The 24,926-nt window shown below is 40.9% G+C and overlaps 1 protein-coding gene across 1 annotated transcript; it reads left to right on the plus strand.

Annotated features, from left to right (window-relative positions):
- Positions 1-11,409: 11,409 nt before the first annotated feature.
- Positions 11,410-24,926, plus strand: LOC149078073 (chymotrypsinogen A-like). Its single transcript, XM_089241427.1, has 7 exons — positions 11,410-11,608; positions 12,497-12,584; positions 12,977-13,059; positions 14,262-14,374; positions 18,735-19,021; positions 21,680-21,819; positions 24,432-24,926. The coding sequence occupies exons 1-7, from the start codon at positions 11,528-11,530 to the stop codon at positions 24,636-24,638; spliced, it is 999 nt and encodes a 332-aa protein (XP_089097553.1). The 5' UTR covers positions 11,410-11,527; the 3' UTR covers positions 24,639-24,926.

Below are 24,926 nucleotides of genomic sequence, written 5' to 3' on the forward strand. Positions count from 1 at the left end.
GATAATAATTTATAACTGATGAAAGAAATATATAAAATGAATTTACCTGTCGAAAAAATCTCAGCCTATGGAAACAGACCTGAGATGTGGGGCCATAGGGACCAGGTCAGTGAAAGCGCAAAACAATGACCAAAAAAGTGTTCAATCACGGGAGTGACCAAAATAGGGATCAATTACGGGAGTGAACAAAAGTGCTCAATCATGGGAGTCACCAAATAACTGTTCAGTCATGGGAGTGACAAAAAAAAAAGTGGTCAGTTTTGGAATAACTACTAAATAGTGACAAAATGGTCCCTATGGCCGCTGTGGTGGTCGAGTGGTTATAGTGCCGGACTCGTGATGCGAGGATCCGGGTTCGAACCCCACAGTGGTGGTCGGCTGAAGTTGGTTTTCTGTGGTTCCCAACTTCAAGGCGCAAATGCGAGCCGATCTCCCCGTTAAAAAGTCTCGCCACAGAGAGCAACAGTCCTACAACGGTAAATCATTCAACCATAACACTTCACTCATAGTTAGTAAAACTGGGGGCAGATGACAGCACTACACATAACAAGCATTACACAGAAACAAAACTTTACGTCAGGTTGCACTACACGTACACGCACATTCCCGCACGTACCGATTCGTTGGGGGCTTCCGCGGGGGGGGGGGTTGCATGTGTGGTGTAGCAGTAGTAGGTAGGGGCTCGGGGATCAGCCACCTCGTTGGGCAATTTGCCTGTTGTGGCGTTGTATTTGTATTTGTATTTGTAAAATTGTACAATTCTGGGATAACTACTGAAATGGTTGGAAAAAAGTGTTCAATCGTGGGAGTGACCAAAAAGTGTCCGATCATGGGAGTGACTAAAAGAGCAGTCAGTTATGGTAGTCACCAAAAGAGTGACTTTGAGACGTATTTGCAGAGCGGGGGCTAAGCAGGAAAAAGAGCATGGTTGCCAGTTTGAGAGTAGTTTTAATTTATTCCATTCGTTTCAAATTTTTATTAGTTTTCGAACTTATTTCTTCATTCATTTGAAATTTTCATTAGTTTTCGAATTAATTTCTTCCATTAGTTCTCGAATCAATTTTTTTCCATCAGTTTCAAATTTTCGTTAGTTCTCGAATTAATAAAAATTTTAAACTTATGGAAAATATTAGTTCTTGAATTAATTTCTTCTATCAGTTTCAAACTTTCATAGTTCTGGAATTATTACTTTCTCATTAGTTCTGGAATTATTATTTTCTCATTAGTTCTGGAATTATTACTTTCTCATTAGTTCTGGAATTATTACTTTCTCATTAGTTCTCGAATTAATACTTTCTCATTAGTTCTCGAATTATTACTTTCTCATAAGCTCTAGAATTATTACTTTCTCATTAGTTCCGGAATCCTTACATTTATTACCAATATTCATTAACTCTAAAACTTTTACATTAGTTACGAATTTTCTTTAATCCTCGAATTACTTTCTTTTCTTATTCTGGAATACGTACATTAGTTTTAAATTTGCATTAGTTCTCAGGAAGGAAATTGGGAGGAATATTTTTTTATTATTTAAAAAAATATATTTCAAAATTGGGAAACATGGAAGTATTTGGCATTTCTCTTGAAAATTCATAACTGAATCGAAAATATTTCTAAAAATACTTCCAGAATTGATGTAAATTTATGCTTAATGAAAAAAATATATATTCCAGAATCAACGAAAACTCATATTTAACAATAAATTGAATACCGATGGCACCCCTCCCTCCCCACCCGACTCGGAACAGACAATAATTGTCCAGTGTTTTAATTGTCCCAACGGTGGGCCCACCGTTTAAGACGCCACTATGTGAATCTAGATACCATAGTATATGCATTTTTGGAAACAACAACATATTACACTTGTTTGGCCCGATTATTTTGGCAACAACAGCAAGTTTGGAAACAACAACATATTTATAGAAACAACTTTTTGGCCCGCAATACCTGAAAAACCCTGTGACGTGATGATCGTAGATCGCCATCTACCTACGGTTTTATTTAAACATGAGACCCTTCAAAATGTTATTAATTATGGTATTATTAATGTATTTTTGAAATAATTGGAAAATTAAATTTAATCATTTTAATTAAAAAATGAATTTTACAATGAAACTTTTAATAAATTTTTTATAAGTAAGGTAATTTTTTTCATTATTTTATTTCTCTGCATCATGATTAAGGTTTCATTGTGCATTCCTACTTAGTTGTAATGTTTCGTCATAGTAATCGTCTGACGTACGACATGGACAATAGATTAATTAGGGAAATTCAGATGGTGGTAATCCTATTTTTCAATTCTTAAAAAAAAAAAATATGTACCCTACCAATACAGGGTGTGAAAAAAGTCCGTAGAAACTCTAAAAACCAGAAAAATAACCGAGATAAGAAACCGTTTGCAGGGTTAGTATCGCTAGGGCACGGAATTTTTTTTTTAACAGGAAAAATAGCCAATAGGTGGCGCAAGTACGAGCGACTTCGGTGGAAATATGCAAATGAGATGGTTGTAACTTGCGCTCCTAATCCACAATCAGTTCACCCTCGTAAACCGTGTATGAGGAGCTGCTGCAACTCGACCGTTGCTGGATTTGTGACTCGACTGCAATGTGTTATCCCCTGTGGTGGTCATGTGGAACATGAATACACATACTGCGGTAATAAACGATTTGGAGACATTCTGTTCGTTATTTGCGTCTTTTCTTTGACTTGTGTACGTTACCGCTACCTATCGGCTGTTTTTGAGTTATTTTTCCCTGTCTTAAAAAAATTCCCGTGACCTTAGCGATGCTAACCCTGCAAACCGTTTTTATTTCGGTTATTTTTCCGGTTTTTAGGAGTTTTTAAAGTTTCTACGGACTTTTCCCCCACCCTGTATTTCGGCAATATGTACAGGGTGCATAGCAAACGGTGTATGGCGTTCTAATAGCGAACCTTTGAACCTTTCCAATTAGAAAACGTTTCCAAATAACTTGTAGTATTCAGATACGTAATTCATGTTTCAAGGGGTTGTATAGTTATTACAAAAAAATTGACTCTTTATACATTACCCATGTGCCCAAAAACACAATTAGAAAGTTATTGCAATGTTCACAAAGATATTCGAAAACGAATATTTGGGCGAAAGATGATATATTCGCGATATGCGAAAGAGAATATTTGGGAAAGAACAGCGTTAAATGCAGGGAAAACCGTTTTACTCGATACTGTGGTATCAGTTAACGCTTTTTTCCCCCTAAACATGAGTTACATACTGTATAATGGGCAAATAACTATATAATGCCAAATGAACGGCTAGCGAACTGTATAATGCCGAATCAAAATAGGTATGAACTTGTAAACGGGTCAAGCCCGAGCCGTCTCAATATTAGCCTCTCTATCTCGGTAATACTTATGAAAATATTGACTTGAAACTTTCCCCTCCCCCCAATGTTTTTGAGCCCTCCCAATATTTTCAATAACTTCGCGCCTTTGCATATTGTTCTTGATATTATTTCTAATTCGATAACGCATTAGTCAATTTCACATCATCTCTCTCTACGAAATTATTCTGATATGCAAGCCCTCAGGCAAAGACAAACAGAGAGAAAAAAGGAAAAAAAAAATTTTGACAAGCGAAAGAAAGGTGTTTTGCATTTCTCCCATAGAACTTCCGACGAAATATTACGTCAAAAACATCAGATGGGTTGAAAAGGCTATCAAAAGATGGAAGCAAACGACTTGAAGCAATCGAAAAAGGTTTCTCTGTAGTACAAACTTTCTACATGCGCAGCTTCAGTGACGCGCAGGGTGTCTATTCTACATAGCATGACTTTGCCATGTTATTTGTAACATGGATGTTACAAAGAATGGAAGTAAAATGGATGGTAAAAGAAAATGAACTTTGAAACATTCTCTTTCAAATTCTTTAAGCGATTTGTCTATTATCTTCAGCAATTTTTTTATACTTTGTTCAAAATAGGTCCAGACTCCTAGACCACCCAGAAGTACAACTAAATATTTAAAAAAAATCCAGAAATTAAATTTAAAATTTAGTGGCAACAGCCAAACAGAAATAAAATCAATAAATTATAAAACCAAAACAAAGTTGTTTTTTTGCACTTCCATTATTTTTAGCGCATCCACGTTACAAATAACAGGACAAGTCGTGACGGTATAGGCTTGACTCCTTTCAAAGTATTTTGACGTGAATCTCGTATATGGAATAGTATAGCCTATATGATATGCCTGTTATATTCTGTGCAATCGGTAGATTTATGCAACTGCAAAATGCGTGGCTTGTCTATCGACACGTGTGCAAAAAATTTCCAACGAGTTATAGCAGAAAATTTCTTATGAATGTTGATTAAAAATATATTTGCACAATGTTTGGACCTGGAATCACAATCTAAGAAGATACCATTTCTTACGCGGGATGCTGGATATAATTCTTACGACCAATTGGTCTAAATATAGAACAATGCTGATTTTGCAGAAAAGTGTTATGAAAAGTGTGTTGCACAAAATGTAAAATGATTTTGTTTTGTGGCCAAAGAGAGGTAGCAGCTGTGATATACGGAACTGAATCAACTCTATCACATTTCAGAGCGTTTCATGTTTCACTATAAAAAGGGTACTTGAATATAACTTGAATTCTTATTTTTACTTTTTCTTATTTTGGTAATGTTGGCAACATCCCGCATTTTTTTTTCAAATATCAGTATTTTTTTCCCATACCATGTAAAGACACATTCATGATTCTGCATTATTCCCCTGGTTTGAACCTGGGACGGCAACCCTCACGGCGGTAGAAGAGCATCTTGGCACCCGGACGTACATGAAATGCCTATCAAGATTTATGGCGTCATGGCAAGACGGAATGTCTTTGTACCAACACAAATCACTGGAATCGTATTGCTCATAATCCCAAAGACGTACAATTCAAGATCCCCATGCAATCTACACGAGTTCGAACCAGTAGCGTCGATCCGACTTTTGGCCGATCGTCCACTGGAAGCTACAACGAGAGAAAGCAAGTGTATGAGCGAGATTACTCAAGAGGTTTCATCCATACTCGTGGCTTGTTTCCGCTCGTTGTAGCTTCCAATGGACACGACCGGCATCTAACGCAGTGGTTCTTAACATTTTTTCCTTCTCGCACTTCCTTGGATAATGCGTTCTTTATCTGTCGGGAAATTCTGTTGGTTTTTTTTCTGTAACTAATTACATTAATTATTTATTTTTTTTGAAAATTAATTAAAAAATAAATAAACTAATGAAAAAACTATCTTTTGACATTTGAAAAAAAAAAAAAAAATTCATTCAATAGTTGCTTCACGTACTGATTCCAACCGAAAAAACTACAGGGTGTTCTGTTAATGGACCGATCTCAGAGGGTTGTTGGTAGACATCAAGAGGAACAAAAATTGCAATGGAACATCTTGTCGCAAACCACGTTGAGAGGGTGAAAATCGCGAAAAACGCACGCAGGCTCGAGTCCAGGGGAGACGAAAGATTAATGCCAGTTGATCGCTGAATGCGTTCGTGGGTTCGCTCACCATATCTGATGTAAGCAGCGTCGCGAAACGCATGCGCTGGGGTAAGATCACGCGCTGCTCACGACGTAAATTAGCGCTATTGCGGTAGTAAGCACGCGTAGCAGTTAGTGTTGTCTGTTTCAAATGAGTATCGTGATGGCTGACTACACGACCCGAAACCGACCATGGCCCCCGCGACTACACGACCGAGGAATGCGCTGATACGCATCTGATTTGCGGTCGAGCAGATGGCAATGGGTGCTTAGCACAGTGGATGTACCTACAGCAATAGCCGGTGAGGTGTTGCCCGCACCATACCACATTCGCTACGATCGATCGGCTACTAACGGAGACGGGAACCTTCCACTCTAGACCTCACAATGTACGCACTCCTCAAATGGAAGAAACCGCGCTGCAGTGGTTTGCCGATTCCCCGTCGACAAATACATGAGCGGTTGCAGCTGAACTCGATGTTCTGCACTCGGCGGTCTGGAATCGCGTCCGTGGAATGTTTTTACGTCGTTGTAGACTGTGCAATGACGTCAGCGGCCGCCATTTCCAACAACTCTTGTAATAATTAATCAAATAAATATTTTTATAGTTATTATTGCACTTTTTGTCGTTCAGCCGTGAAGTCGAAACCTGCACGCGTTTATCGTGATTTTCACCTTCTCAACGTGGTTAGCGAGACCATGTCCCACCGCAATTTTTGTTCCTCTTGATGTCTACTAACAACCCCCATGAGTTTTTCGGTCCATTAACAGAACACACTGTATACATTAATGTTTCATGGATACTTTACTCAATTTTTTGACGTTTTCCCTGGCTCGTGTCCAAGACAAAATAAATTCGAAGCACACGACATGATAATAACACGAAGTACCAATGTAAACAAACCACGAAATATGAAATCAATAGGTTTTCGGTATATTATACCGAGGTGAACAGGAAAAAAAAGATTAACTTCTCTCCACTGGGATTCGAACCCAAGACCTCTTATACCGCATACCGGACAAACGCACTTACCATTATGTACCATCAAATGCCATAGAAAGAGACGATCCTTTTTCCCCTTAAAACACGCACAGTACTGTCACTTGCTGAGTAGAAATACTGCGGCAGCTTTTAACTTCAGCTAATGACCTCCAGGCGGTGGCAGTAGAGATGTATATGATATTTTTTGCTCGGTTAAGATACATGAAATCAATCCTCAAAGAAAGTCTCTATTAGTTTCACGTATCTTAGGCCGGGATTACACTATAAGAGTTTGATAATAGCTCTTTTATAAAACGTATTTTCCAAATAAAACGTGTACTATATGTATAAAGGAACCGATTGCGACCGAAGCCAGACGTCGTATAAACGAGGTTCCACTGTATATCGTATTTCCGGGGTCATTCAAGTATTACGTCAGCATCGGCGGGGGGGGGGGGGGTCTTGGATTTGCTGACTTTTGATGACAAGGGGAGGAAGGGGGGTTTGAACGTTGCTTACGTCATCAACCACCCTTTTTGAAGATATGAAATATTCTAAGCTGCTGACGAAATTTTGCTGATGCGGGGGGGGGGGTCAGTGTTTTACTGACTTTTGCTGACGGGGGGGGGGGTCAAAAATGGCTAAAAATCTGCTTACGTAATACTTGAATGGCCCCTCCTCAGAAAACGGACACTCCCAGTTAGTAGACAAAATTTTTGGTCCCATCGGTGTCCGTTATCGAGAGGTTGTACTGTATTATGAACACGATACCTAGATCCCGCCAAACAATCCTATCAGAAAGGAGCCCCCACGCGAAAGACACCATCGAACCTTAAGCAGCAAGGATAATTTACGGCAACCCCAAACAACATGGAGTACGTACATGGCTTCGGCGGCGGCGGCAGAGAGAGGATAAGTAAATACATGCAAATCAACCTAATGCCTTAGTCATCGCTTATGCTCCTCGACCCTCTCCAAATACGAAATTGTTTTGAGACTGGCAGCCAAGCAATTTGAAGTTAATGAACACGAGCTTTAACGCCCCCACCCCCCAAGCCTCTTTATATATTTATTCACTAGACGGACCCATGACTTCCAATTGCCCCGCGCACACACGCACGCATCTCACTCTCTTTCACACACACACACATACCAGAAGCTTTATTTGGAGTTGTTTGAGCGAATTTTCCAGAAGCTGAGCCGGCGGCTGTGAGCACCTTGGAAAATTTGGGTGAATTTGCGAAACGGTGCGATTTAAATTGGCCGTTGAAATTGGCTTGGAGGAGCTCCCGGGGTTTTATACCCTGTAATGCTAGACTGATGCGCCGTTTGCATAAGGAGGGTATGTATGTATGTATGCGAGTTAGAGAGAGAGAGAAGGTTCGAGACCAGCACATTTCGTGTTTAAGAACTTTTCTCCCGTCGAAAACGAAGTTTCCTCGCCTTTGGAGCTGGAATTTCGCACGAAATCAGTCGATAACTCACTTTTTGTGTTTTCTCGCCGGGGTATGTTTTTCAAATGAGATCTCGAAATAAATTTCGTAAGAGCTTTTAGAAAATTTTATGAAATGGGTGTGGTTTCGGGGCGACGCGTTGAAACATCGTCGGCGGTTTTATGTTAATTCCCGGTTATTCGATCAAAATACTCTTCGAATACGGATAGCAGATACTCGCGTTTATATAGCTTAGAGCTCGTTTTCATTGAGTTATTTCGGTTTTGTAAAACGGCATGTTTTCGGAACAATGCACACATTATTGTGAATAATTTCACTGTAATAATTACTTTCTACGTTTCAAACTGATCGGGTGTTGATTTCTTTAGTTTCTTCACTTAACTCTCTACGGTTTGTTTTTTGAATATACAGTAGAACTTGCTTAGTTCGAGTGTCAAAGGGGGAACAGCGGAAAAGTTCGAATTATCAAATTCGTCAATATAGAATATGCTTCAAGCATATTCATAAAGAATTTCAAAAACTTTTAATAATTATCAAAAAAATGTAGCGAATGCTATCAATCACTTATTATGCTAGTTTCCCCCCTGTTGCAACTAGTGTTGTGTAGAACGTGACAGTAAGGGGCCGTTCAAGTATTACGTCAGCAAATTTTTAGCCATTTTTGATTCCCCCCCCCCCTTCTCAGAAAAATTTCGTCATCAGCACTGCCCTCTACCTCGTAACGCATATTTGGGGGATCAGAATCGTACGCGGGAGGGGGGGGGGGCATAGGGGACTCGTGCGCCTTCTCCAACCCCCAGACGAAAAAAAAATATTTTTCAAAAAATTTAAATTTCGAAAGAAAATACCTTTATATGTTATTATAATGAATTACTGTTAATTTCAATGCTATTTGAATGCTAAGAACTCTAAATTTGTCTTTAAGATATTCATTGCGACCCACCCTTTAAGCCATATTATGGTAAACCCTCGACCCGCAGACCAAATGTGGTCCTGAAGGTTATCTGGTGAGGCTCGCTCCCCTCAAATCTAATTTTGTAAGAATGAACTAAGCGGCACACACACATTTACAAATCACTTAAATGACGCATGGCACAATTCCATAGCATTTAAGTGGCCCGTGGTACATTTTCAGATCACTGAAATAGGCCTCAAAGATCACTTTCACATTCAAAGATCACCTAAGTAACCCGCGACACAGTTACAGAACACTTAAAGTGACATGTGGCACAGTTTTAGAGCACTTAAGCGGCCCCCAGTGCGGTTCTACATCACTGAAGTTACCCGCGGAACATTTCCAGATTACTTAATTGATCTGTGGCATAATTACGGATCATTTCAGTGATGCGTGGCACAATTCCAGAGCACTTAAGCAGCCCGGACACATTTCTTGAGCACTTGCAAGATCCGTGAAACATTTAGAGATCACTAAAGTGGCTCTGTATGGGATTTATCAACAGGGAGAATGTTACTTCTAGTGCTCCCTAAAATACCCAAAGAATGCTCTTGTCCGATTTCGTGCTCGCGAGCACTTGATCAACGTTCCAATTGTACAAATAGCATTCAAGGATTGAAACATCCTGATTGTGCATGCATTCGTATGTCAGACTTGCCGTATCGTCTTTTGATGATGAGTACAGGCAGTGCTCGCGACCGCAAAAAGTTTGAAGACCTCTGAACTAGACTATAGATGCCGCTCAGCCCATGACGCGAGGGCCGCACGTGGCCCTCGGAATCATCTTCTATAGCCCGCGATCTCAAATCTACTTAAGTGACCATGGGTGCTGTTCTAGATCACTTAAGTAGCCCCCGGCACATTTCCACTCCAATTAAGTGGCCCGTGGCACATTTACAGATCACTTAAAAGTGATCCTTTATTACGTGTATAGCAATATTTTGCGTATTTTTTTTCCCCCGACTCCATTACCAAAGTGGCCGTTGTTTGGAGGTTACCCGTGATGTTAAGTCTATGCGACGCGTTCGGTTCCAACTACACGTAGCCATTGTTCGGAGGTAGCCGTTAGAAGAGGTTTTACTATATATATGGAAGATATGTTATTGCTGCCACCTTTACGTAAATGACACTTAATGTTATGTTAAAAGGTGCCGGTAAATATCATGTTCGTGGACTAGGGGAGCCGAGTGCCTCGGAATGTTTTTGCTGGGTCGGAGATCTGGCGGGCAGTCCACCTGCACTCCTTCTTGACCATCGGAGGTTTCCGGGAGCTTCCAGGAGTGTGGCTGCTTGGGATGGAGTGGGGTCCCGGCGGGACGGACCCGGTGGCTTGCGAGTCGGGGGAATGTTCGCCGGGCCCGGATGTCAGGAGAGTTCTTCCAGCATGGCCCAGCCGCAAGGTAATCCGCTTATATCCCGCAAGGGACAGAGCGGGGGCCATGTTTGGTGTTATGGTAAATATCATGTGATTATGTGTTTGAGTTTATATTATACGTATTAATTGCAGGGCGATGAATTGTTGTCGGTGAATTTTCCGTAAACCAAATAAAACATATAATCATATGCTATTTACCGGCAGCTTTTCACGGTTTACGGAAAATTCACCGACAATAATTCACCGACAGTCAATAATTCAGTCAGGGAAATTCACCGACCAGCAATTCACCGCTAGGAAAATTCACCGACAACAGTTCGTCATAAAGTTGCCGAGTCCGTGAGCGAGCAAAATATTGGGTGACGGAGCGAATTACACTGAGTCCGTGAAAGAGTGGGTAAGCGAGCGAGTGATTGAGTGGGCTCACGGACTCGGTAGCTCGCTCACAGACTCAGTAGCTCGCTCAATCACTCCCTCACGGACTCATTAGCTCGCTCACACGCTCGTGGACTTAGTAGCTCCGTGTCGAACTGTTGTCGGTGAATTTTCCGTTGATGAAAATTGCTGGTCGGTGAATTTTCCGGGCACGGTTTTTATTTAATATAATATAAAATAGTTTTAAACAAAATGAATCAGCAATTTTTCTTTTAAAATCAAGAGAACTCATAGCTTTCATTTTATTCCGCCATTTTCTTCTACCCTGTGTTTATCAATCATAATTCGATAAACCGTCGAATTGAACTGTTTTCGTACCCGATCGATGTGTCTCTCATTAAACATCGACATTCTTAAGACACGACAACGTCAGTCGACCAATCGCCACTCGATTCTTCAACTTGAATATTCACAATAGTTCTTCATCCCACACAATTTGAATATTTCAATTATTTCTCCTTTATATTCAGCTGAGTTTTACTTCGAAACACTTGCTACTTAAATGTTGCGTTATACCTCCTTGCGAAACTATCCCCATCAATAAGCATTGTATCCGTTGGGTATTTGTGAAAGCTTTTCCTAGAAATACGTGACGAAATAATGTCTGTGTAATAAAAATATTGCATTGTGCGCAAGTTGCGTAATGATTCGTCGGTGAATAGAGATTAATAACTTACAATGCGCGTTCCATACTTCGGAATTCAGACTCGCAAGTGCCTCGCAGGTTTTCAGTGTAGCAATCTTACATTTCAAGGAAAGGGACTCTCTCTCATACTCAAGTTACCGATTATTACTGCTGTTGCTCTGTGTGAACGTCGGAATGAATCTAATTTTTTCACTCAGACTCCGGCTCCTGTGCGGACTAATCGTGTATTCACTCTGTGAATTAGAAAACATATACGTGAGTACTTTTTCTTACGCCATCAATTAATTTTACTGATTGTAAGTGGATATATTCTAATAACCGTAAGTTACGCGACAGGTGGAACTGATGATAACCGCGTAGGTCGAATTCGCGTAGGTCGGGATTTGATTTCGCATACATAAATGTTTGATTGCGACCAAAATTTTGGGAAAAACTCCATTCCCTCACTCATTGGATCATTCAGTCACTCGTCAACTCATTTTATCACTCACTCGATCATTCATTCGCGCGTTCATTAATTCACTCATGTCGAATTGTTGTCGGTGAATTGTTTATCGATGAATTTTTCCATTCGGTGAATTGTCGATCGGTGAATTTTCTGGACACGAAAATAAAGACGAACTTCTCGACTTAATGTCAGATACAAAAACACAAAATAAACAAACCATTAAGAAAAAACACGAATTTAGAAATACACAAGTTCTTAACGTCGGACAAAAAGTATGAACAAAACAAAACATTATCGACACAACAGAAACACTCTGGAAAATAGAGCAAAGGTGGACCGTATAAAAATTAAGGTTTCTTAATTTGGTGACACACTGGGAGGGGTGACTTCCCCCCCCCCTCCCCTCCCTACGTACGTCTCTGATCCTAATATGCATTAGGAGGTGGAGGCAGAGCTGACGAAATTTTGCTGACGAGGGGGTTAAGGGACGGGGGGGGGGGGCTATAAAAATCTGCTGACATAATACTTGAACAGCCCCTTACGGGATACCATGTATAATTAATTCGATTCTTAATTTAAAAGTAAAAAATAATATTGGACAATTACATTTAGACAAAGCTATGGTGTGTGTGTGTTTTTTAAATCTTTTCCCTACTTACACCAAAATAAAAATCTTTCATTTGTATTTGAAACAGGACAGGGATGGACCGGAGAATTTAACCGAAACGATGGATAACTCAAATCTTCACGGATCTCATGCAGTAGTCTCAAAAAAGAACATACGTAAGTATGATATTTTCGTCCACCCCAAATCCTCCATATGTCTTATTGCCACACCGTAATAAGTGAACTAGCCATGTCGATATCGAAATTCTGCGCTCAGATGGCAAAATGCTATATCTCCCACTTTTTTTAAATTTCACGATGGATGGCAAATTTATAAAGGATGTTTCGCCAATGTGGTTTTTGACTTATTACAATTTGACTACGTTGTTTCCTCATTAACTGAATCAAAAAGGCGAAATTTTGCCACCTTCCAAAGCTTTAACGAATGAGACTCCCCGGAATGCGAACAACTCAGTTTCTTGGGGCAAGTGACTTATTAAATTTTACCATCTGAGAGAAGAGAATTATACATATTAAACATTCACGATACATCTCTGCACACTTTGCAGGACCTGTTTGCAAATGCGACAGCTTGATGCAGCCAAGGATAGTTGGTGGAGAGGACGCCGTCGAAGGAGAGTTTCCATTCGCAGTAAGTTTACGTTCTATTAAAAGCTATAAGGCCACACTCGTGTGTATTATGGCCTAATGCGTTTTAATTTTGGTCATGGCCGAGTAGTGTGGACGGGGCGCCCGAGTGGCGCGGTGGAAAGATGCTCGTCTACTACCGTAAAGGTTGCTGTCACGGTCCCGCGTTCAAACCCGAGGGTCGATATAGATAAGATATTTTCCCTAACGAGCTTGAGGTAACCACCGATACACAGCGCCTTGGTTTCATCTCATTAATGACAGTAAATTGCAATGAATGATATGTTTGATGCAGTAGTAGTAGTATGGACGCTCCATCAATGATCATGAAATGTTGGACTCTGGAAGGTATTGGAAGGCTGGTCGAAGAGAGCGGCCAGGACCTCCCAACCCAAAGTCAAAGAGAAAAGCCGCCTTCCTTCCCGATCTTCCAATGCAATTGGTCACATATTGGTCGAAGAACTTCAGCAGCCACAACACGCACGTTGGCGTATGATTGCAACTTAGAGCAAATATTCGCCAAAGAACATTGGGTCAGCGTGCAGCCAACCTATGTTGCTGGTGTTTTTTTGCAGAAGGGAAGGGGGAGCAAGCATTGGAAGTAATTACTTACGAATGACTAAGAACGGTATTCACCGACATGGTTTAAACATAGATCAACATAGATTGGTTAAAACCCTGAATTTAACCAATCCGTGTTAATCTCTTATCAAAAAGTTGTGACTATAGCTTAAACCAAGTCGGTGAATACCACCCTTATTGGTCCAGGCTGGACACGAGCGTGATCCTAGCTTAAGATGAAATACAGGGTGATTCAGAAAAGATGGGAGAAACTTTAAGAGTTGATAGCACACATCAACACAAACAATGGTCGTAAAAGAATGCATGGTCTAACATGAAATGCAAACGATGCAAAATGTTGAAATTTATCGGGAGAAAAAGAAAACCCATGCATGCAAATGTAACCTGAGGAAGAAGAAGAAACCGTATGCAAATCTGCGTAACAGTGAATAAAGGGTGCGGTCCCCATCCCGTACGTTACAACTGTTGGAACGCGGTTACACGCTGGAATAGCTTCACAGAGCTGGGCGTCCTCGCCTTTTATTCACTGTGACGCAAAGCTTTTCCCATCTTTTCTGAATCACCCTGTCTGTATATGCAGAGTTCCCGAATGCTATCATGTTTCCTGTCTCCTTTGATTTCCAGGTTTCGATTGAAGCTCTTATACGAGAAACCATCGATGAAAAAGAGTTTCTTACTTGCGGTGGGACGTTGATCACAAACAAGCACGTGCTTACAGCTGCTCATTGTTTCAACAAGTAAGTTCGAATTCTCAGCCTTGTTGCCTACTATTACAGAACACACAGTACATACATACCTTGTATTATAATATCTTGCTGCGTAGTTTCCCGTGCATAGCTCGCGAGTTTTGTGATAAATTTTTTTTTTTTTTCCTTACTCTGAGGGCATTGCAAACGTGTGCACTATAAGCGAGGCGTTGGAATTAGCTTACGCAGCAGCAGTATATAGGCTTTTTTGAGATTGTCGTGAACAAAACAAGCTTATGCGACACATAATTGAAATAATATTATAATAAATAATATAGCATGAATGTAGTTTTTGATTGATATCTGAAAAATTATTAGAAAGCACCAGATATACAACAACATGCAGACATTTTTTTGAAAAGTACGGTGCCTTTCAACATATATATACGCTCCAAGGTTGAAATATTCTATCTACTTTCATAGCTTAGATGGTAGAGCACTCGTCCGGCAAGCGAGAGACCGGGGTTCGTATCCACGTGGGGGGCAGTGATGAATTTTCTTCCTTGTAATCTTCATCTCCACAAATAACCAATCTTTCAATGAATCTTGTATTGACAAGTGGAGAGGACGTTTCTATATGTATTTTTGTGGAAACGTTAATGATTTTTTTTGAGTTGATGCAAACGATTTTTCCCTTTTGAAGTTGACAGTATTGCACAATTTAAAAATTGAGAAAATATAACTATTGCGGCAATGAAAAAATTACTAAAAATGCAGGTCTTTTTTGTGAGAAAACTTCAAGATATCACCCGCATACAACAAAACATTAAAAACAGTCTGCTTTTTTACTTGTTTTCTAACGTTTTTTTTTTGCAGTACGTTATAACCGGATTATTTTATTAGTTAAGACCATTCTTTTGGTTTGTTGTTATATCCACAGAGCAATTGCATTTTTAATTGGATTGCTGTATTTTTGAAATGTATGACATCCATATTTGTTATGGGCATCTTATATTCACGGTCAATGTTATATCAGGATTATGTTATAAGTGTACCCGCCTGTATGTGCAACTTTTTGGAATTTCGTAAAATACAGATATATTAGGGGCCATTCAATTACGTCAGCTTATTTTTAGCCATTTTTGACCCCCCCCCCCCCCCCCCCGTCAGCAAAATTTCATCAGCAGCTTAGAATATTTCATATCTTCAAAAACGGGTGGTTGATGACGTAAGCAACCTTCAAATCCCCTCCCCCCCTCTTGTCATCAAAAGTCAGCAAATCCAGACTCCCCCCCCCCTCCCGATGCTGACGTAATACTTGAATGACCCCTTACTACGATGTGATATTTCAACCAAGTACTTTAACACTTTGGGGCCGTTCAAGTATTACGTAAGCAAGTTTTTGCCGTTTTGACTCCCCCCTTGTCAGACAAAGGCAGCACAACTGTTACCCCCCCCCCCCCGGTCAACAAAATTTCATCACTGCCCCCTACCTACAAACGCATATTGGTGGGATCAGAAACGTACAGGGGGCATAGAGGGCTCATGCGCCTCCCCCCCCCCCACCACACACGAAAAAATATATTTTTTTAATGCAAAAATATTTTAAAAAATTAAAATTTCGAAAGAAAATTCCTCTATATGTTATTATAATCGATTTCTGTTAATTTCAATGCTATTTAAAGGGTAAGAACTCAAAATTTCTCTTCAAAAAATTCATTCCGACCCACCCTTTAAGCCATATATGGTAAACCCTTGACCCGCAGACCAAATGTGGCCCTGAAGGTTATCTGATGTGGCTTGTCCCTCTTAAACCTAATCTTGTAAAAATGAACTGAGTGGGACATTATATGACCCGTGGCACAATTCCGGAGCATTTAAGCGGCCAGTGGCACATTTTCATGTCACTGAAGTAGGCCTCAAAGATCACTTTCACATTCAAAGATCACTTAAGTAACCTCCGACACAGTTACAGAACACTTAAACGATCCGTGGCACATTTAGAGATGATTAAAGGGGCTCTGTAGGGGACTTATCGATACGTAGAATGTTAGTTCAGGTGCCCAATAACTTTCGAAATGGGGTTTTTTTTTCCGTTTTTCGCGCACCGAATGAGATGCCATTAAGAATATTTCATATTTTGCATAAAGGGTGGTTGATGACGTAAGCCTCATCCAAACCCCCCTCCCATCGATGATGACGTAATACTTGAACGGCCCCTTTCCGCGTGTAGCCCGTGCCGTCGCCGCATGCTGGCCATCGAACCGTGTCAGTTTGCTTTAAGATTTTGACGTAGCCGGTTCAAAACTGTTCAGCAAACCCCTCGATGGGCGACTCCCTGCGGTAGCAATTTTTTGCCGCGGTCAAGTCGCCGTTTTCTGTTGTACCCCTGTGTCAGGAAAGTTTTCTGGCAAGGACGAACCGGGTATCGAACTCGCGACACCTCTAAACACCTTTTGGTACTTTTAGGCGAGTATTTTATCGACCTTGGCTACTGTGCCCCAAGTAGTGTTGTCTAAAAAATCAGACACAACACTAGATACGCACTTAGTTACGACTGTTAGGTACACACACAAACTTCCGGCACTAGATAGTAAATTGCCCATGGCGATAGACCTGTGTTGTGTTGGGCTCGAAGAGAGAAAGAAAGCGACGCAGTTGCTTTGCTTTCTGCACTCACGCTTCAATTTTTCGAAAATAGTTTTTGTTACAGTAACTTGTCACAATTTCGGAAACAGCTTTGAACAGTTATATTAATGCCTTATGGAAAGTTTTTATCAGTTAGCCATTGATAATTATGGATCAGTGCTTGAATATTGCTTTGCATATTTGTCATAGTCGTATAGCTGTAGTCGTTTAGCCAGGAGCAGCCACAAATTTTACTATAGCTGAAGCGTGCGTGCGTGTGTGTGCGCGTGTGTAGGCGTTTCTGAAGGGTGGCTATGCCTAATTACATCAAAAATGCCAACCCTTGTTCCCCGAAGCCTGCCTTCTCAAAAACATGTTGAACGAAAAAAAAGATAAGGGGCCGTTCAAGTATTACGTAAGCAAATTTTTAGCCGTTTTTGACCCCCCCCCCCCCCCGTCAGCAAAACTTCGTCATCAGCGCTGCCCCCCTGAATCCTAACTCATATTTTCATAAAGGGTGGTTGATGACGTAAGCATTATCCAAACCCCCCCCCCTTGTCATCAAAAGTCAGCGAATCGGAAACCACCCCGCCCATCGATGATGACGTCATACTTGAACGGCCCCTAATGAAAAAATGTTAAAAAATACAATAATAGAAAAATATGTACAGAGCTTCCAGATTATAAGCTCAAACAAGCATGAGAAAATACATATACAAAGTTACAGGAATAAAGTAATTACAGTGAATATTTTATTATATTATATGAAAAAAGCCAAAATAAATTAAAATGTCAAAAATTACAAAAATGTAGTCTAAAAATCACCGGACATACCTCAAGAATGGAGAGACTGTTGTTTGTTGATTTTTCTGGAAATGTCGTTGAGAAGAAGGCGGTTGGAATACTGTTGCCAGATGCAGTTTTGAAAAGATTGAGGAGTTCTGTATTGAATTCCTGTTTATTATTACAAATGTGTCCGCATCTACAAATCTGCGAAATGAGTGTTTCTCTGAATATTTTGGTGTTGATGTTTGAATGCCAGTGGCTTAAACTTGTTAACAGAAAAATCGAAGTCTTTTCTTTTGTCATAAACACCTGTTTCCCATTTACTGTTGTTTTTGTATATTTTATATCCAGGAACATTATTATGCCTTCTTTTGTGGTTTCCTTCAGAGAAGGCTCTTCAGGATAGATGTTGGGTAAAATGCTGTTAAAATTGCATTGGTTGAAAATGATAAGATCATCAATGAAACGAAAGCCAACAAAGTTGTATTGCAATTTGGATTTTTGTTCATAGATGTGGAGAAAAAGGAGTGGAATACATATCCACAAGCAGATTAAAGGAATACCAATGGGGGCCTGATACTCGAGTGCCCTTGCCAAAATTTTTCTCCACTTCTGTGGACAAAAATCCAGATTGCAATACAACTTTGTTGGCTTTCGTTTCATTGATGATCTTATCATTTTCAACAAATGCAATTTTAACAGCATTTTCCCCAACATCTATCCTGAAGAGAACCACAATTGTCTGAAGGAAAGCACAAAAGAAGGCATAATAATGTTCCTGGATATAAAATATACAAAAACAACAGTAAATGGGAAACAGGTGTTGCTAAGACCCCCTTGTAAATACCTGTACGTTACTATTCAATTCTAGTGACTGCACGGTAGTTGTCGGTGGTAGTTGCTTTTCAGTGACCATTCCAACTTTGTGTCAAAAATGCTTTTCAACCCCAGCTGATAATAGCAAACCAAATTGCAAATTCTTTGTTTTTTTTGACAGAATCAAACGTGATAATCAAATCACGTTGGACGTCGGCGAATACGACCACAAAAATCGGAAGAAGAAGGAGAAGAGGAAAAGCGCCCGCCACTACGTTCATCCGAAATACAGCAAACATGGAGACGAGTACGACGTGGCGATCGTCGAATTGGATAAACCGGTGCATCTCGGTTACAACTCGACGACCAAGATGGACATCAGAGCTGCCTATTTACCGTATCGAAACTTCATGATGAAGGAAGGGACCAACCTCACTGTCATCGGGTGGGGTCACGTCGCGCCCGAAGGTAAGACACACTAACGACACACACATGCGCTGAAACAGTGTTCCTCTCCAACCGCTGGGCCCGTGGGAATTTTCCGCCGGTACTCAAAATATTTCGCTCGATTCATGTAGCTGCTGCTACCTACGAGAGACTGGTTGACGTATAGAGCGAGAGAGTAGGTGGATCGCCAAAAGAACGATTCCGTAACCAGATTCTTTAAGTGACCTTCGGCATGTTTTCAGACCACTTAAATGACTCGCGGCACATTCTTGCTCCACTAACGTGACCCACGCCACCTTTCCAGATCACCTTATTGACCCGCGACATATTCCCAGACCACTCGCGGCGCATTCCCAGGCCACTTTAGTTACCCGCGACATATTTCCCAGACCTTAAGTGGCCCGCAACACATTCTCAGATTATTCAAGTTTTCCGCAACAAATTCGTAGACCCCTTAAGTATCCCGCTGCACATTCCCGGACCTACGGCACAAGTGACCCGTGGCATAATCCAAGACCCCCTTAAGGGGGGTCCCCCACACTCACATATTCCCAGACCACTTATGTGATCCGCGGTACATTACCACTTATGTGTCTCGTGGTACAGTTTCGGGTCACTTAAGTGACCCGTGGCATATTCCAAGACAGGTTAAGTATCCCGCACGCACACATTCCCATAAACATTCCCAACTCGTTGGGAATGTTTTATGGATTTGTTTATGTTATGTTATTTGTTATGTTTTATGAATGACAATTTTGCCTTTTGTGGCGTAGTATTTGTATTTGTAAAACTTTAGGGACTCACGGCACATTTACAGATAACTTATGCGGCCTGCGACACGTTTTCAAACCAAATGAAGTGGCTCGCACTCTTCAAAAGATTGAGCAAGCACCCTTGCTGTAGAGCGAGGGATCCGTAAGTGGATGCAGGCCCCTCGAACAAGGATGGGGTGATCAGCATGATTATGAATAGTGAGTGGGGGAAAATGTACGTCTCCGCTCTCTCAGGTCAGTGAACGACCAACAGAACGACCTACAGAGACGACCTAACGACTTCTTAAACGAGTAATTCATTTTCATTTCAACATATCCATTTTCTCATACAGGCCTTGTAAATTTCAACAATAATTACAATGAAAACCATCTTAACGGTCACCTCTCTTTTACGGTCCAAAAATATTTACGGTGAAAAATCTCTTCAATAACACCCCCCCCCCCCTCAAATACATTCGCAGCTTTCCCAAGAGAGATGAAGTGTCTAGCTGCGGCCCTGAACATAATAAATTTGAGACTTGGACAAGCGCGGATCCAAAGGAGGGCGATCATTCCTCCCATCGCCCCCCACAAGGGCTGGGGCTGGCAGAGCTCTAGCCCTGGGGCCCGGGACAATTCTAATCATTTTTTTGGCCTTTTCACACTATAAATTAACTATAGAAGGGCCCATGAAAAGTTTGACCGGGGGCCCACGAAAGATCCCAGCCTAGGGGGCCCTGCTCTAAGTTGTGGGGGCCATGATTCCTCCCTAGAGCCGAATAAATATGGAGAAAATTTGTCTGTCCTGTAAAAGTACGGGATGATCCGATGCACCTACACAATTATTCGTTTCTCCGACACATCGCCCTGAGTCCTCCTTCCTTCTCTCCATTCGAAGATGTCAATCTCCACTTCATTCGCAGCTGAAGTTATGTGCCTCGACTTCATTATTCGCAGGTAACGACATCTGCCTCGGCTTCATTCGTAGCTGAAGATGCCTATGTCCGGTCCATTCGCGGGTGAAGTTCATTTGATTGTTCTGTTTTTTACGGAACAGAAAAGTTTTCTCATATTATTCGACTCTTGGGTAAGGCGATCGTTCACATCCCCCCCCCCCCCCGGATTACGGATTAGTGAAAGCAGACATCTTCAGCTACCAATGGAGTGGAGGTAGGCATATTCAGCTGCGGATGCAGCCGAGAGAGAGGTAGATATCTTACATAAAATATGTATCTTACATATTTATTATACACAATCTGCAGCTGCTGATGGAAAGGAGGCAGACATCGTCATATTCGGTGTGGATCAAAGGTAAACATTTAGAATTATATAATTAGACATTAGAATTTATTTCTTCATATTCGAATGGATCAAGGTAACTGCGAATGAGAGCCGAGGCAGATGTCTTAAGCTAAGCATGAAGTCACCTACCTCACTCCATTCGCAGCTGAAGATGTCTACCTTCGATCCATTCGAATACGAAGATGCGTGCCTCCGTTCCATCCGCAACTGAAGACATCTGCCTCGGCTGCATTTGCCGCTGAAGACGTCTGGTTTCGTTTCATTCTCAGTTGAAGATTCATATTTCCGCTTTGGTCACATCAGAATATTTGTGCCTCGGCTTCATTCGTAGCTGAAGATGCCTACCTCCGGTCCATTCGTAGCTGAAAATGTCTGTTTTCACTAATACGTGGATCGGGGGGGGGGGATCCAAGAGCCGAATAATATAAGAAAAAACTTTTTCTGTCCCGTAAAAAACGGGATACTGAAACAAACTCACGCGATTCGACCCTCCCGTCACTTCGTCCTGGATCTGCACCTGGACGTAGATCATTCAATAACATTCATGGATGAACTGTTTTTGTTTGAGATGAATCAAAATTCAATGAATTCAATTTGTTTAATGTTTTCCTAATTATTTTTCCAGAGGAAGACGAGCCGACCAAACTCAAATCTGTGCGAATCCCGTTGGCATCCTACACGTTTTGCGAACATCTATGGGGACAGCCAATGCCCAGAAAGTTGAAGTTCTGTGCAGGAGGACTTCCTGACCACGATGCGTGCCAAGTGATTACCCGTTATACAATTATTCGTTCCTGTATATGTTAATGTAAAAGTGATAAATGCGGTTATTATACATAATAATCAGTTATCATACATACTTACCAGGCATTCTGGTAAGTTTAAATTTCCCTAAATTAATCACTTAAACCGGCGATTGTGCTTAGTACCCAATAATGCACAGTACCCGTGTTAGTAAACATAAATCGCACTGAATGATATACTATACATAATTTGTACATGAATTGTATCATTATATCAGGGAACTATTGCGAAATTTGTTATCATTACACCGGGGTCCGAATATATTCATGACACATACTCTAGACTCATTTGGAATTTTCTTCATATTTATCAAATTCACCAGTTACACCAGGGTACCATACATAATTACAGATAAAGGAGATAAATTTCAAGTATTTATCAAATTTACCAATGAGACACCTGGTTATTATGCATAATTTCTGGTAAAAGTGATGTTTTCAGTATTTATCAAATTTAATAACGACGCTTGTGTATTGCGCTTATTCTCCGGTGAAAAAGTGATAAATTTATCAAACTTACCAAGACGATTGGTAAGTACGCATAATAACAGGTTATTATATATATATATATATATATATATATATATATATATATAATAACCAATTTATCACATTTACCCTAACATATACATGAATATTTTGTTTTCCAACTTTACGTCTTCAACAGGGCCATCTTCATAGATACAGTTGTTAATGTCCTTTAACATGAGGTTTCTAACAGCCTGTCACATGTTGATTTTGATTCAAGATCACCATACAGAGAGTACCCATTCACCTGCAGATCCAGAGGCGTATTTACAGGGAGAGGGGGAGGGGAGATAAAGAAGCTATAGCCTAGGATGGCAAGTATGGAGGGGAATGATTGGTCACGAAAACTAGTGCAGAATGAGGGAAGAGCTGCAAAACAATGAATCCGCTTCTGTCTAGAGATCGAAGCGAATTACGAGAGAGAAAGAGAGAGAATAGAAGTACGTGAGTGAGCAAATAAAAGTGACCAGGTGTGTGAACGACCATAACAGTGACCTAGACAGTGTGTAAGGAAACATGTGATCTACAAAACAGTTACCTAGACAGTGTGCAAGCATGTGATTTACAAAACAGTGGTCTGGAATTTCTAAGCTAGAGAGCAAGGGATCAGGTCAGTGAGCCATCAAAAGAGTATGCTATAGATCGAAGGACCAGGTCACTGAGCAATCTAAAGTGACCTAGACGGCGGAAAGCCAGATCAGTGAGCCATTAAAAGAGTGAAGTAGAGAGCGAAGGACCGAGTCAGAGTGAATAACCAAGAGAGTGGGGGGAAAAAAGTATAAGAGACAAAAAAAAAAAAAAGAGTAGACTAGTAGAGGTGCAAACATGTGAGTAACCAAGCTAATGACGTACAGAGTGGAGACCAGGTCAGTGAGCCACCAAACAATTGGCTTGGAGAGCGGGGGACCGGGTCAGTGATGTTAATGACCAATGAGTGACCTAGTGAGTGAAGAAGCATGTGAATGACCAATGAGTGACCTAGTGAGTGAAGAAGCATGTGAATGACCAAAAGCGTGACTTAGAGAGCGAAGGACCAGGTCAGTGCGGCACTAAAAATGTGACCAATAGATTGCGCAATCACGTGAGTAGCCATAAGAGTGAGACAGATGCGTATTTGCAAAGAGAAGGAGCTAAGCGAGCGTGTTCAAGAAATGAGTGGTCAAAAAATTTAGAATGGAATGAGAGAAGGGCGGAAAAATCCGTGTCCGGAAAATTCACCGACCAGCAATTCTCCGAATGGAAAATCCATCGGTGGCAAAAATTCAGCAACAAGCAATTCGACATGAGTGAATAAATGATAAAGTGAGCAAGTGAATGAATGAATGAGGTCACTCATTTACTCAATAGGTCACTCGTTCAAAATGTCACTCACTATTCCACTCGATCACCATCTCATTAGGTCAGTCACTCACTTTATCTCTCTCTTATTTGCTCACTAGGTTGCTCACTTTCTCACTGGGTCACTCATTCTTTCATTTACTCACTAGGTTGCTCACTGAGTTACAAACTCAATCGCCTGACCATTCACTCTGTCACTCACTCACTCACTCACTCACTCTACCACTGGGTCGTTCACTAGGACACTCACTCGCCAGATCATTTACTCTATCTCTAGGTCGCTGCTTCTTTCACTCTGTCACTCACCAACAACGACTCTGTCACTCACTCACTAACTACTGTATCATTTACTGACTCATTCACTTTGTCATTCCTCGCTGACTCGTATGGAATTGTTGTCGGTGAACTTTCGTTACACCGGAAACATTTATATAACCCACAAATGACAATACCACAAATCTCCGCCTCTATACGGATCATGGCACTAATGTATGGGCCTCTCTAAGAGCCCTCTATGAAGGGAGTCCCCCCCCCCCATGATGATGATGATGATCTTTCATTGCAAACGTATCAATCATGGCAGGTTCGCATGACCTCCTCCCCCCCCCCCACCCAATTCATAGTTTTGCCCGAATAACCAATAATGCTATCAAAATGGCCCTAGCTCTCAATAATCCTTACATTTACTGACTTCATCTTTTCTTCTAGGGAGACTCTGGAAGTGGAATATTTCTGCCTATATATGGCAAATACACAATTGTCGGAATCGTGTCTTATGGTAGAAGCTGTGGATTGCCGATGCCCGCTGTTTATGTCAATATAACAAACTTTTTGGACTTCATTTATGACAAGACTCGGAACGCCGGTTGCTCACCGTGTTTGATCAATAAAAAGAAATCCAATAAGAAAACGTAAATGATACACAAGCTTTTCAACGAGAGAACTGAACGATAATGTAAAATCATAGAAGATGCTTTGTATATAAATTTCTCGCTGTAATGAGTTTAACGCATTAGCAGGAAAATTCTACGTGCAAGAAAATACATATATACTGTTGAATGTAATAAATTGATATTTGAAGAGTCTCTAGTTGTGTCGACGACAGCCACCCTCGTTGGGCATTTTGCCTGTTGTGGCGTTGTTTTTTGGCATTTGTATCGGGGTTAATTATTATGCACAGAAGTAATAAAAAATTTAAAACAC

Source organism: Pholcus phalangioides, unplaced genomic scaffold (genome assembly GCF_987345545.1).
Source record: "Pholcus phalangioides strain wild (caught in Gottingen) unplaced genomic scaffold, Ppha-v1.0 ptg000014l_1, whole genome shotgun sequence".
Lineage (NCBI taxonomy): Eukaryota > Metazoa > Arthropoda > Arachnida > Araneae > Pholcidae > Pholcus > Pholcus phalangioides.